The 15,277-nt window shown below is 39.1% G+C and overlaps 1 protein-coding gene across 1 annotated transcript; it reads left to right on the forward strand.

Annotated features, from left to right (window-relative positions):
• The first annotated feature begins 1,014 nt into the window (after positions 1 to 1,014).
• ankrd55 (ankyrin repeat domain 55) lies at positions 1,015 to 14,528 on the forward strand. The gene is made up of 11 exons (XM_066650305.1): positions 1,015 to 1,295; positions 2,770 to 2,889; positions 4,585 to 4,715; positions 5,050 to 5,159; positions 6,539 to 6,599; positions 7,970 to 8,098; positions 9,314 to 9,498; positions 11,831 to 11,998; positions 12,251 to 12,897; positions 12,989 to 13,081; positions 13,927 to 14,528. The coding sequence occupies exons 1-11, from the start codon at positions 1,256 to 1,258 to the stop codon at positions 14,211 to 14,213; spliced, it is 1,971 nt and encodes a 656-aa protein (XP_066506402.1). The 5' UTR covers positions 1,015 to 1,255; the 3' UTR covers positions 14,214 to 14,528.
• The last annotated feature ends 749 nt before the right edge of the window (positions 14,529 to 15,277 follow it).

The raw sequence follows: 15,277 nt of genomic DNA on the forward strand, positions 1-15,277 counted from the left end.
GGCTTTAGAGTGATCTAGTCAAAGTCATGACCTGAATCCTATTGATATGCAGTGGCATGATCTTAAAGAGGTGGTTCATGCTCGAAATCCCCCCAATATGGCTGAATTACGACCATTCTGCAAAGATGAGTGGGCCAAAATTCCTCCGCAGCACTGTGAAAGACTAGATAGCTCAAGTTACCACAAACCCTTGATTGCAGTGGTTGCTGCAATGGATGGCCCAACTTTTTCCACACAGGGCCATGTAGGTTTGAAATTTTTCCTCCCTTAATAATAAAAGCCTTCATTTAAAAATTGCATTTTGTGTTGACTTGTGTTATCTTTGACTAATATTTACATTTGTTTGATGATCTGAGTTCCCTTTTATGAGTCTTTGTTCTTTACAAGGTTTCTTCCTGTAGCCCCTGACTTGATTATAGGACGTTTAGACCTTAGATCTCTGTAAACCTGCTTTATGATGATTTTCTGTTATTTTTTGCAACTTAATAAAAACCATTAAAAAAAGAAATTAAAATGCATTGTAGCTCAGTGATGTTCCTTACTTGAGTTTATACCACCCAGTCAAGGCTCGATGGCACCTAATTTCTGAGTGTTAGAAAACCTAAATGAAACAAAATATATAATTAATACATTCATAGAAATAAATACTGTTTTTTTTTCCCTGTGTGTTTGCTCTGTAAAAGCATCAGAACTGTGTTTTGACAGACACGCCTCGTGCGTTCTGCTTCACATCTATTTCTGTATTTCCTGTCAGTCATGTCTTTATACTCTGAAACCGAGTTATTTTTTAAAAGCCGTGTATTTAGGGGCATGTTATACTAGCAGACTTTAAAACAACTCCGTGCGTGCGGAGAGGGTATTAATAGAATCTGCATTAACTCAAGCGTACCCGCTGCACGCGCACAACGACAACAACCTGCAAACTCGTGCTGGCTGCATTGACGCCGCTGCGCATGCGCAGTGCTTGCTCCTCCATCCCCATTCACAGATACATCACTCAGCCGGAGAGGTGCGTTCTCCTGAACAGCAGCAATGGGTGCCCAGCGTTTTCACTGAAAAGACTCCTTAAACTCCTTATTGTCCTCTCTCTGTTTCTCTGTATTTTTCTCTCTCTTTTTCCCTCTCTCTCTGTTTTTGCGTCTATGGGATCCACCAAAGCCACAAGAGCAGCCCCCCCACACACCATGTCTTAGTGCTGCATCCGGTGGTCTCTTCAGGGGTCTCTTATTTTTTCTCCTGCTGCTCTGCTGTGGTCATGGAGTTCACCTCTTCATCAGTGTTTGACCAGCACAAAGGTAAGAATGAAAGGGGGTGGGGGTGGGGGTGGGGGTGGTATGGCTGCCTCTGTTGCCATGGTGATGCCCAGCTCTGGGTACTAGCTAATGCGCTTTAAATGTGATGGTGGTTTTCCTGCGAAGAACACGTTGACGCGTGGGAAGAAGCCTCCAGCCTGTATTTACATTTTACTTTCATGTCATTTGGCCATTTGTCATTTGTTATATTTATCAGTCAGTCACATGAAAGTGACTAACAGTTCCAGAAGAAGGCTTTAAAAAGGACTTAGCTTTGTATTTTAACTGAGAATACAACCCCAGTCCGTTGGGTGTAGAATCCACAATGCTATCCCAATTTTTTAATTAATCTATTTATTTTGTTATTTGTGTTATTTGTGCTTCAAGGTAGAAGTTATAAAGAGTGTTTCACACCAAACTGTTTTGGGGTTTTCAAAGAGGTGCAAAAAATATTATACAATCACAACAGAGATGATTCACATATTATGTTTATTCCAAAATGCTGTATTTATACATATTGTTCTCGGGTTAATCTGGTTGTAAACATACTGTTTTCTGATGTTTAGAATAGAGCTGGAAAATATGGGCAAAATATATCACAGTGTATTTCTTAATTTCAGTCAGTACGATACAATTCTGATATCGAGGTGAACAATAAAACAGCCACAGAAAAACTGTCAAGAACTGAAAACAACAGGACATCACCATCAAACAAAAAACACTTGCGTTTGTCAATAATTATATTTTTAAACTAACTTTATAATTGAGTGCAATTTACTGATGGCAGTGCCCTGTAATAGCTGTCAGTCAGTAATATATATTGTATATATATAAATATATATATTGAATATAGAAAATGTGTATAGAAATCCTATCACTGTTATTTTATATATATATATATATATATATATATAAAATATATATAAAATATATATATATATATATAATATATATATTCACTGCAACCATGAAATGGATCAAGCAAAAAAGAAGATGATGATGATGATGATGTTGATGATGTGAATTATTGTCCAGTCCTAGTTCAGAACTAAATATAAAAACAGAAAAAGTGTCTACATTCACTAATCTGTTGACATAAGTTATATGGCTATATTCACAGCATATAACTTGTGACCCCTTGTTTCTTTTACCACCATTGTAAAGAAATCTTTCTCTCCAACGTGCCACTTTACTGTGGTGATCACTCTGAACACCTTTGTTTACATCTCAACTTACATTTAACATATCCTTTGTCATTTTCCTGAACTCCTGGGCTTGTCTTGCAACATTTTGTCCTCATCTGTCCAGAGGGGCACAGCTTTGCAAACATTAGTGTTAAATTTGTGTTGTCCCTCTTCTAACACTTCTGATGCAGCTCCTAAAGCCCTTGCTAATGAGCCGATGAGACACTGCACCCTTCAGGACTGGAGTGACTAACAGTTTTTAAATATTATGACTGTCTGGCTCTCATATTCAGACTGTGCTGAGGAGGTAGACTTGAATGTGGTGTTCCAGGCTGCAGCCACAGGAGACGTCAACAGTCTAACAGCCACAATACGTGAGGACCCATCTATCCTGGAGTGCTGTGACAGTGAAGGCATGTACAGTACACCACTACAGCCATTTACAACAAAATTATATTTTACTGAGTATTCATGGGTTGCAACAGTGTAGACACCATATTGGGGATCTACTTATTACTCAATTAGACATTCATTCAACAGGGGAATGTGAACTTTAATGCTCACTAAAATAATTTTTAACATACTTGTTCTTTTTTATGATGCACACGCTGCCCTAAGCGGGTGTAGGGAGACATTTGGGATATGGCCTTGGCTTCACAACAGCTTGGAAAAATCTCTCATACTTTCTGACAAGGAGAACTTTATTAAACTTTAAGCTAAACCAGAGAAATAATTTAGGCAGACAGACTTGATAAAATACTATCCTTCAAAAATCTGTTCCACTCTCAAAGTGCAAGGACAGTGGGATCAGATTATTTACCCTGAATGAGACAAGAAAATGTGGCTTGTGTCTGTAGTCTCTTACATGCTAAAAAAGAAGAAGTGAAATATTATGATTACTGAAACTTGTATATAATCAAGAATAACTTACTCAGATTTAGTCACAAGGGCAAAGAAATGCATTAGAGTGTAACATGCTAAAAGTTTTCCATTAGATATTGTGATATTGTGAACTGTCTTTATACTACACTCTTGGATCCCTTTGCCCCAGATACAAAGAGGTGGTGGGCATCTATGCTTTGAAGACACTGCCCAGCGCAGGGAGAGGAGCTGTGTCTGAAATAAATTTGTCTTTCGTTTACATTAGTGGTGCACTCTCAAACCAGACTATCGGGCCCCAATATGGTGTCCACACACACAATAATAATAATAATAATAATAATAATAATAAATCATGTGACTGAAACCCTATGGACAACGGCCTAACACTGAGGGGTTTATACTCTACAACAGAGAGGCTGATACTAATATAAAAGAACACAGAAAATCTAACATTAGCATCATAGGACACAGAGATGCTAACTCTAAGATCACAGAGAGGCTAACACTAACACTAAAGATCACAGAGAATCTAACATTAACATCATAGGACACAGAGAAGCTAACTCTAAGAGCACAGAGAGGCTAACACTAACATGAAAGAACACAGAAAATCTAACATTAGCATCATAGGACACAGAGATGCTAACTCTAAGATCACAGAGAGGCTAACACTAACACTAAAGATCACAGAGAATCTAACATTAACATCATAGGACACAGAGAAGCTAACTCTAAGAGCTCAGAGAGGCTAACACTAACACTAAAGAACACAGAGAATCTAACAGAGAAGCTAACACTAAAAATACAGTAAAGAACATCGGTAAACAAATACATAGTAATGAAATAAAACTTTGAAGTATGTGAAAATGTTCAGACAGTTTCTGAAAAGATCAGCCAAAAGATCAAAACAAAATGATGTGCAATATAATGAACTGGGTTCATTAGCAGTGAAATATAGGAGTGAAATATAATTCACAGTTCACTGTTCAAAGTCCCATTCATGTCAGGTTTGAAACATTTTATGTTCCAATCATTTTAGGTCCTGTCTCAATCCCTGGACCTTAGAACCCCGCCTTCACCCCTTATGGTTGACACCATGGAGCATTTATGTCAGAATAAAAACTAAGGAATGATTATTTTCATGTGTTTTGGTGTGCAGTCTGAAAAGCTGTGACTAAAATAATTTTACAAATGATGGTGTCCTGAGATATCTGTCTCTGACTCAGGATCCACCCCCCTGATGCACGCCGTTTCTGGGAGGCAGGTGGACACAGTGAAGCTGCTGCTGAAGATGGGAGCCTCCATCAACACTCAGGATGCCTGTGGCCGGACATCACTCTCTCTTGCCACTTATCTGGTACTGACCACAGAGGTGTACGGCGGAAATTCATACGATTGCTTTTGATGTTTATCATTTGTAAAGCTAAGGATATGGAAGAAGTATCGACTAGAAAAAACATTCTTCATAAATGCATGGTAGTGGTTCTAGATTAAAATGTATTTTGTCACTATACCTTTTTTTAATCAACACTTACCATTTTAACATATTCAAAACTATTAAGCAGCACCTTCTAGAATAAAATATGTTATACAGACTCACAAAACCTGAATGAATTCAGGTCTTTTGTGTCTATGGTGACATTTCCTGCAAGTGGATTTGCTGATATGACCTTGTGTGTTATCTTTGAAAGGGTTGGCTAGAAGGCTGTGTTTGTTTACTACGAAATGGAGCCAAACAGAACATCCCTGATAAGAACGGCCGCTTGCCTCTTCATGCTGCTACTGCTGAAGTTGACCTCAGGTACAAAAATAACTCGTTTGGATGATGCTGTTCCAGGAATGCTTGATACAATATTCCAGTCTCAAGATAGCTACATAAACAAAAGCTAATGATTTACATTATTTCCCTCACTTTTAAGGCAACAGAAAGTTCTCCGACATTTGAAGAGCAACAGAAGTAGGATTGTTTGGACATTAATTGCTTTTTTGGAATGGTATATGTTTAAAATTTTGGTTATTCCAGTAAGTTATTCAGGTCAAATTAGTGAAATTAGTAAACTTTCTCTAAACATACTTGAGTTTGAAAGTTCAAGTTTGGACATTGACCACAGTGAAATAGAGTGATGCTTGCATCATTAACAGTATAAGCCATTGTTTTGTCACAAATGTATAGATAGATAGAAAACTGAATATTGATAAATGTAAATATTCCAGTTAAGGGAAGTATTCTAAATGGATTTAAGGGAAATGTGTTTGTTTTTCACTGATTAATTTAGAAACTAAAACCACCAAGAGGAACCTAACACATCTTGTAGTACACACAGTTGCTGACTGGGAGGTTCACTTCCTCTGATGGTAAAGCCACTCTCACCAAGGCTTGAGTGCAGTCTCTATAGCAACCACAGACCTTTGGTCTGGACACCAGTCAGCAGCACTTCTCACCGACAGCAGAATTTGAAAGCTCAGCTTTCACTTTAATCTGCACCACTGCTTTGTCTTCCTGTAAGAAGAATAGCAATGCTTCCGTGAGGCTTCCTGTTTCTCTCTGTCCATCTGGCAGCCCGATTCTACTTAGCTGGCACTGGTGATAATGAGGACTGCAGTCTCCAGACATTTACAGAGAGCATAAATGTTTTTCAATTAGTATTCTCACGTTGAGAAAGAACATTGTTAATTAGACTTACTCTAATGGTTGTTTTGATAAGAGCAGATCAGATGAAGCAAAGATATTTACATATGCAAATAATATATGACTAACTCCTAGAAAATGACAATGTACTGTATATTCTCTACTGGCATAAAAATAAAGTTGCTGAAAAAGTTATTTTAATAAATACCACAAAAAAGCACGTGGCTCACTAAAGAACCTTCATATAATGGTTATTTAGAATTTAATTGAGCAATCCATTGTTTTCAATTATTTTTTGTTATGTTATGAAACAGTAGCTTGGCTATGTAAGGAAATGTCAGATTCTAAGATTCTCATGTTTTGGTGATAAACATGACTTATTACTCCTTTAAAGAACCCCCATATAATTAAAAAACTATTATGACATTACAATATGTTTTCTAGACCCTACATCCAAGCCAAGGACTATTTAGAAATCTTAATATTTAGGAGAGCATTCTTATTTTATATACTCATGATTGTATTTCAATATTTGCTACTGTCATCCATAGACTCATGGCTGTGTTACTGCAACAATCAACACTGTGTGAAATAAATCATCAGGATAACGAGGTAAGAAAAAGTTGCATTTCACTCAGTGTTACAGAAATATTGAAAAAAAAGGAAGAAAAAGGGTTGTGAGAAGGGAAGAAACAGAAATACATTCTCTTATATTTTTAGACATATGTAGTCATCTTACAACATTTAGTAATTTGCAAGGATAAAAATGAAATAATCTATGAGCGTGATTCATGCTCATGGTAGAGCTATATTCGCTCTTTCTTTTAAACCCCAGCCATGACTCAGTCAGTGCTATCATCTCAAGAACTTGACATTTGGACATAGAGGAACAGATTGGGCAGGATGTTGGTGTGCTGTAATTTTAATATTTAGCATAATATATTTACTTTGAGAGTAGGTGTTTTTCTGAACAAAATTCAACAAAGTAAACATACTGTGGCGAACTCAGTGATGAGCACTGGGACCAAGCTGTATGGTCTCAATTTGCTGTGCAAAGATGATACCAAGCTGAGTGGTTAAAAATATCCAGAAGGCTGTCGCTTGCTGGATGAAGTAGTGTTGGATGGTTTCTGGATGGCTCGCAGGTTATACATTGAAGTTTCAAAAAAAAACACCTCCACCTATTGCTCGGCTGTGGTGACTTTCATCTGGGACTGCATATGCCTTAGGACACTTATTGAAGTGACAAATTGCTCAATGTGAACATTGTGCTTCCCGGCACTGGTGATGGGAATGGCCCCCGGACATTCATGGCAACTCTTTCTAAGGGGGCTTCCGAGAAAAGAGGCTGGAGTGGGCTGTGGAATGGCTGTGGTGGGCCATTCTTAGTGGTGTGTTGATTGCAGCGAGCACAGCTCTATGTCTGCTTGGCAGCCTGGCCAGTAGAAAGTAGTCTTGAATGTCCTGCCCACAGTGCCTTTGGCAACACACTCAAAATAGTTTTCCTGAGGCTCCCGGGCATCAGCAACAGCTTCATGCACCGGAGTCCTTCCACACGGTACAGCATTTCATCCCGAGTGTGCAGGCTTTCCCACGCTCTACCAACAGCCTTGGCGACCAGCGCATGTATCGGAGTGTCTGTCCAGTCTGGCTTCTGCCACTGCTGCAGCCACCCAAGTGCCCATGACAACTTTCAGTCTTCTAAGTGCAGTGGAACACATCACTGTCCAGATCCTCTAGCCCTGAGTCACTCAGGGCCACTGAAGCAGCATACCTATCAGCAATTTCCACTTTGCCCTCTACACAGTACCTGCATTTTGCAGCATCAGTGGTGCAGTAGTACAGGGCACTGCTGTGTAGACGTCTGGCATGGTGTTGGATATGTAATGAAAATCGATTTTTGTAAATTTGCCATGCACCCCCCACAACAATCCACATCAGCAATCTAATGCAATGTTGTGTTACCGGATATGTCTTGACAGGGAATGACTGCTCTTCACTGGGCATCTTTCCATAACCGTCCGGAGCATGTGCAGGCCCTGCTGCAGAAAGGAGCTGACCCCACACTGGTGGACAAAGACTTTAAGACTGCACTACACTGGGCTGTACAGGTAGAAAACTTTTACTGTAAGATTATGGCCTAAATTCTAACTTAGGCCATTAAATTGAGCATTTAAAAAAAATAACTACATTTTAAATTCACCAGAGAACTTTTACAACAAAACTAACAACAACAAAAAAAAAATTACAAACAGAAAATGACTGAATGTAAAATAATGTAGAATACACAATTTTTCTCTTATGTAGAGATGTAGAGACATGCAATATATGTGTTTTAAATAATTCCATGGCATTCATCATTCATCAAAAGTGTAGAACCGACAAAGTAGCTTTGTGTTTTGATTTGAAACCACTTCATTTGCCTAGATGTGTGTGTGTGTGTGTGTGTGAAAGTGCATGTTATACCATTGAGGCCTGAGTCAGTAATAAAGGTGCACACATAAATGGTTCTGCCCTTCCACCTGTCATCATCACTAAGCAAATATGAGACTCCACTCTCAGTCTGAGGCTCTGTAACTTAAGAAAATTGGTGTCATATAAATTCATTAATTAATTTATTCCCTGTAACCACTGTATCCTTATCCTGGAGTCATTGGGCACAAGCCTAGCACACACCCTGCATGGGCTGCCAGTCCATCACAAGACACCACACATTTGCTCCCAAATTCACACCATACATTTGATTCCACATTTTTGAATAGCCAATCCACCTACCAGCATGATGCTGTTTTTTTGGACTGTGTGAGGAAGTGCATTTTACTGCACTGTAGCTGAAACCACAAATTTGAATGGTGTTTTTTAAGTCGTCCCAAAAATAACCTCAAAAAAGTTTTGAAAACTCATTACTTTAATCATCTTTAGCATGTGATGTTACCCCTTGTAATGTAATGTCATCGTTAAGCAGTTTTAAGTGTATAATTAATGCTAATTTGTTTTGTAATTCACAAATATTAGCCAATTGTTTTAGTTTATAGTTGCTCCTCTGTTGCTTGACAAACTACGCAGGCCATGGTTATCAACTTCCTTCAAGGCAGTATGGTTGATACAGATCAGATCCAGATGAACAGCATAAGCAATTCTGGTTCATGCTGTGGGTTTTGCCACAAAATCTTTTTTTTGTATTTTTTAAAATGAAAAAAAAAAATCCTCTGTATTTTGATTGATTGTTGTTAGTGTTGATACTTTTCTACTCTGTAAATATTTGTTGTGTTTACTTCTGAGGTGCTCCTTCAAAACTACAATGATGTTTTTTGTTTACTTATCAGAGTGGCAGCAGATTTATGTGTTCTCTGATTCTTGACCACCACCTCGGCTCATCTGTCATCAACTATGATGATGAAAACGGAAAAACCTGTGTCCACATTGCTGCAGCAGCTGGTTTCAGTGACATTATCTATGAGCTAGCACGTGTTCCTGAAACCAACCTGCAGGCCCTGGATGTGGACGAGCGGTAAGATTGAGCAACATCTGGCTGGAATCTCTCCATATATAGCCATTAACTTTAACGAGTATGTGGAGTGTGTTGGAAGACTCTGAACTTTGGTGAGGAACTGGAGAGTCATAAGAGAAATGTGATGGAAGTGATAAGGTGCCACACATCCTGAGTAAGGCTGTGAAGATCTGATATTCTTATCAAATCCATCAACTTTTTCTTGTCAGTGTTTTTTGACACACTCTGCGTGATCTTTGCTTAAGAGCAGAGAATCCAAAATCACTCTTTACAATTGTTTTTAGGTATCTCCAAATTAGTATCTTAACCAAATGTTCTTCCATTAGTTAATTACTCAATGTTCTCATTGTGTGTGTTCTACAAACATGTTTCATTTGAAAGACTTTGATTTATAATCAACATGGCATTGACTGAATGTTTAAAATATCCACTTTCAGTGGATTTGAAACAGAATGAATCCAAAAATAAGAAGAAACTTTTTCAAATGTGAGAAAACACATTATTTTCAAGAAGTAATTATCTGCTCTTCAATTTCCTCACCAACATTTTTACACAGAACATCTCATATCTTGTATTCGCTCCATGTTACTGTTTTTTTGCACTGTATGTAAACATTATTGCACTTCAGATCTGCCATGAATTTCACTCAGTCACTCTGTGTAGTTCTGCTAGGATAAAACATTAAACCACATAGACACGCAAACCAAAAATCTGTAATAATAAGCTTTTTGCATGAGTAAAGGGTGGCACTGTGGTGGAACAGGTAGTGTCACTCTCACACAGCTCCAGGTTCTCCAGGTTGTGGGTTCAAGCCCTCTTTGGGTGACTGTCTGTGAGGATTTTGGTGTGGTTTCATCCCACGGTCCAAAAACATGCTAGGTGGATTGGCTACTCAAAAGTGTCCATAGGTGTGAGTGCGTGTCTCTCTCCAGGGTGTGTCCCTGCCTTATGCCCAGTGACTCTGGGTAGGCTCTGGACCCACTGTGACTAAAATCCTCAGTTTCTCTTTTCAATGGGGAATAATTTGCGATAGATGAAACGACAGAATTGCTCCCAAAATCATGTAATATTAAAGGAGCAATCTGTAATATTGACACCAAGCATTTAAAATCTAAACTACAATACAGTTTCAAAACAGTCTGCCTCCTGCCCTTCCTCCCCAGGTTGCCAGTTTGAGGAAAACAGAACGACCAAGCAAGAGATGAGTTTAAGAAACATGGAACATAATAATGAAGAAGAATGTGCCATAATCAATATTTACACAGAAAATGTTCATCATTTCACTAAAACATCTACCTACACAAGAAAAAGTAAAAAAGGTGAACGAGCGGCCGCCATTTCCCTGCTTTTACAAGCCTTTACTAGACAAGGCTAGCGTTAGGTTTTATAAACAAAACTCGTTTTGAAACACTTCTTTGTTTAAAATACACACACACACACACCACAGAGAAAAACACATAAATCTGCTTCAATTTCTTTAAAACAAACAATGGTGTTTACACCTTTCAATTATGTTGTTATTCATCTTCTTCGTATAAAACACACAAAATACAGTCTTTACACCTTTCAAACATCGCTATGCCTCACTTTCTTTATATAAATCACACAACCTATGCCGTTTACTCCTTTTAATCTATTCATAGGTGTCTGTACTTCTATATTATTTCAGAAATTATTTGCTGTTACCTGCTCAGGAGGAAATTAGCCAGCTCTGGCTCTGTTCTGTAGTGTTGCTTCCAAACTGCCTCCACTTTTCAAACACAGGGCCAATATTTCCTCTCGTTTTACTCTTTCTCTGATTATGGAGGTTTTTAGAAGGGCAGTGGGGATTTTGGGTCCAGTAAAATATAACATTAACTGACTTGGTCATTTCATGGCTGCAAGACACTATGTTTGTAGATCTGGCAGCAGTTGGCTTGGACTGTAATGTGATTGGACAGAGGGTGAGATGACAGGCAGGACCTTGGAAGGCGGGATCACAGGAGCTTTATTCTGTACTGTGCACTTCTCAAAGAGAATATACTGCTTCTGCTTCAGAATATACTGCTTCATGATATGAGAGGCAGCAGTGTTTTAGTTTTAACTGTTTCCTTAATCTATGATCACACACCCTGGCCTTTTTACGAATGAAAGCTAAGAGTGCTTTTCCCTCCTTCATTAAATTACAGTTTTGGACATATTCCTTTCATGTTAGACTTTTTATCAGAAGTTATATTTGTATGTGCTACACAACTTTTTGTACACCTTGTATATTGCATATTGAAGCTCACACCTATGCTGGTTCACGTTTGACAGGCAGTCTGTACTTTTTGCTGAATCTGTCCTGTGATAGGACCCCTTTGCACTGGGCAGCTGCAGCAGGGAAGGAGGAATGTGTGCAGGCTTTGCTTCAGCTGGGTGTAGAGCCCAGCCCCAGAGACATCAACGAGAACACTCCTCTAACGTACGCAATGTACTGTGGCCACACAGCCTGCATCAAACTCCTCTCAGCAGAAAACAGGTCAGCATCTAAATGATCCCATTTAATCAATTATTTTTACATGGTCTCTGTAACTCAAAGAAGCTGAAAGATCAAACTACTTTGTAGCCCCTGGATGAAACATTTTATGCAGTGTGTTACCCCCATGGGTTAGGCCTAATGTTGCCATGCCAGAATGGCATTTTAGATTCTGTAGTATAATATTATGCGCAGTAATCAGGGCAGGGAAGCATTTCTGAAAATATTTTTGATTCTGATTTTATTTGTGTGCAGGTCCGAATCCATCCGAGAGCTGCACTCTCAAAGCACTGACCCTTCGATCAGAAAGGAGGGAAAATTTCGTGTGTTGAACCACATTTTCTCTTGTAAAAAAAAGAAAGAACTGCATGCAGCACGGCAGAGAGAGCGAAGCCGAGACCGAAACCTGCAAGAGGAAACCTCAGAAGTAGATGACATAATCACCATGTTCGACTGCATCGTTGACCCTCCAGGTAAAGAGGAGCTCGGAAAACGTACCAACGAACCAGAGAAGCTCCATCTACAAGAAGACACCACAGCCAAGGACTACAAGAGTTTGCAGCCCATACGCACTCAGAGTCTTCCTCCTATCACTCTTGGAAACTCCCTGTTAGCCAACTCTCACACTGCCACACACAGAACTATCTCAGGGCAGATGGTCAGTCACCTTGCTCACAGGTCGCAGAAGAGCAGGAGTGAGCATGATTTGTTTGATAGCAGGACCAAGGGTCAGAAAACTTCTGGACCTGCCTGGAAAACTGAATCAAGCCAGCTCTTAACCCACAAGGCCTGGATCACACCTCCAACTGACAGATTGCTTGATAAACTGCTGCATGAAACCCCAAGCCCCATAGATGTGCTTTGCTCCAACCATACACCCTACATTCACAGAAATGAACAAGGTCACTCTCTAAAACAGCCTCTTCTTACTGATTAATTTGTAAGACTTTAGTTTGACTGACTTTAATTTGTACTCTTTCCCATTTTCAACAGCTGCAAATACTCACCTTGTACCACTGAGGATGCGAGAATCTGCTCTGACCCGTAACAGCTTGGCTCCTATTCGTGACCACTGCACTCACAGATGTAAGTCTTAAACTGGGATTTACTATGTAGAGAGATTATGAAAAAAAGTCTGCATGCATTAGCACATTATCTCCCACCAATCCACACACTGTGAAATATAACAACTTAGTCATTTTTGTGATCTTCCTAAATCTCTGAGGTCATGGGATAAAGAGTCATTTTGATTTTGTGCTGAATCATAGCAGGCATTTCAGAGATTTTCTTACCCCTTGTCCGAGTCCTATCACGGTGCAGGACCAATATGAGTCTCTCCAATCACGGCGTTGGGCCACATACACGAGAGTTGCAAAGACGAGGTTAAACAGAGCAAAACAAACACAATGAGCGTGGAGAAAATATCCTGCCTGAAATATCACAGAATCACCTGTAACGTAACATAAAATTAGGCAAATAAAGTAGGTTATATGATACTGTAACTCCATGATACATATGTTAACATGCAAAGAAAATGCAGCTAGCTAATTATCATATTAGAATTACAATTATTTTAGTATATATAATGTATTCATATTTTGTTACGTGCTGACACTACATGATCCTTTATCAAACACTCCTGACACAGGCCAGGTCATATTGGGTGTATACTAAAGAAAACGGAAGTATTTTGTATTGATTTCAACTCAAGGTTTCAGTATTAATATTGGTGTCCTAAAAGAGGAACGCATATTATCTTACCACATTTCTGTTTCTGTCTGCACCAAAGCTTAATCATTACATTACATCTACACTGTAGATTAGACTAATTGGAAGCATTATTTTGGGTTTATATTGGGTCGCTACAAATTCGTACCTAAGTCTATGTGATGACCACTGACCTAAACAGTGAATTCTCTTTTTATCTTCAGTCTCATTGCCTCCTGATCAAGTGTCCCAAGGAGTGAAGAAGTCCAAGTCTTTGCCACTTAGTTCACTGGGACGGAGCCTAGCAGGACTTCCAGCCCCTTTAACCTCCAAAGTCCAGAGAGCAAATGTCCCTCAAAGCCAATCTCTGTGCTCCTTTCCTTCTACTTTGATCACTGAGCCCCTGCGAAACATGCAAGTTCTTCCAGCAATTCCTCCTCAAAGAAAACGCAGCCCCTCACCCACAAAACCCCGGAAAACACCTCAGAGCAGCTCTGACAGCTCTACCTGATGGACATAAGTTCACTAATGACAGGGTGACCTCTACACAGGGCAATTGTGACTGTCTCCTCTCTGTAATTGTGATTTGAAGGGATGATATTCTACAGGTTTTATTGGAGCATTTAGACCAAGACCTGCATGTGCCCAGGACCTGCCAGTACATTTCCCTGGTGACAAGAGACTGAAAATCCATTTTGAAGCACTGTCCTAGCTAAGATGTTTGATAAAATTTATGAACCTATCAGCCTATTTTTTCATGCATTTTTACAGTCAGATTTTTTTGTCTATGGCATGCACTGTGTACTGTTTTTCTGGTTTGCCTTGTAACCTTAACACTTAAACGTATAGTTTAAGTGTCTAATGTGAATGATTTAATTGATTATTATAAATAAATTCTGTATCATTTATTAAAAATAAATTGTTCTTTATTGTTTTCATGTATAAGAGTTTGCAACCAAAAACATTCATTTAAATAATTTCTTGTTAAAAAAAAAAGCTGCTGGGGACATGTTTGTGGAGTGGTCCATTTTGTCTCCAGTTTTGAACTGGAATCAATATTTGGCATTTCAAAAAATGGTAGGAGTTATGATGAGTTAACAATAAAAATTCGTTTGTTGGCAAATAGTTTGTACAACAGCAGAAGACAGTCACTGCAAAACCTAAGCAGAGGAAAGGTGTATTGCTGGTCATTCCTCAACATTTAATTGCTACCTATCACTAATGGGCCACCACTGAGCAGTACAGATGTTTACAGTCTCAGAATGCTACAAAAAATATTTTATCTTCGAAACCCAACCTGTTCCTATCCATTTTCTTTTGAATGCTCAGTCTGGAGTTACGTTCAAGGGAAATTCATTCCAATTACTTCACACTGACTCACTGTTTCAAAGAAGGATCGTGCCATTTCTCTCTCGCTGCCCTCCCTCTCCCATGTGAGGACGCTTTTCGGGCAGTGGGCGGAGATTAACTGGAAATGTAATATAAATATCTGACGCGGTAGAGTGCTCAGACTGACAGTTGAGAGATCGAATCGCCGAGGGCCGATTTCCCCGCTGTAAGCGCCGATTTCCTGTG

The sequence above is a fragment of the Hoplias malabaricus genome, chromosome 18 (assembly GCF_029633855.1).
Source record: "Hoplias malabaricus isolate fHopMal1 chromosome 18, fHopMal1.hap1, whole genome shotgun sequence".
In the NCBI taxonomy this organism is placed as follows: domain Eukaryota; kingdom Metazoa; phylum Chordata; class Actinopteri; order Characiformes; family Erythrinidae; genus Hoplias; species Hoplias malabaricus.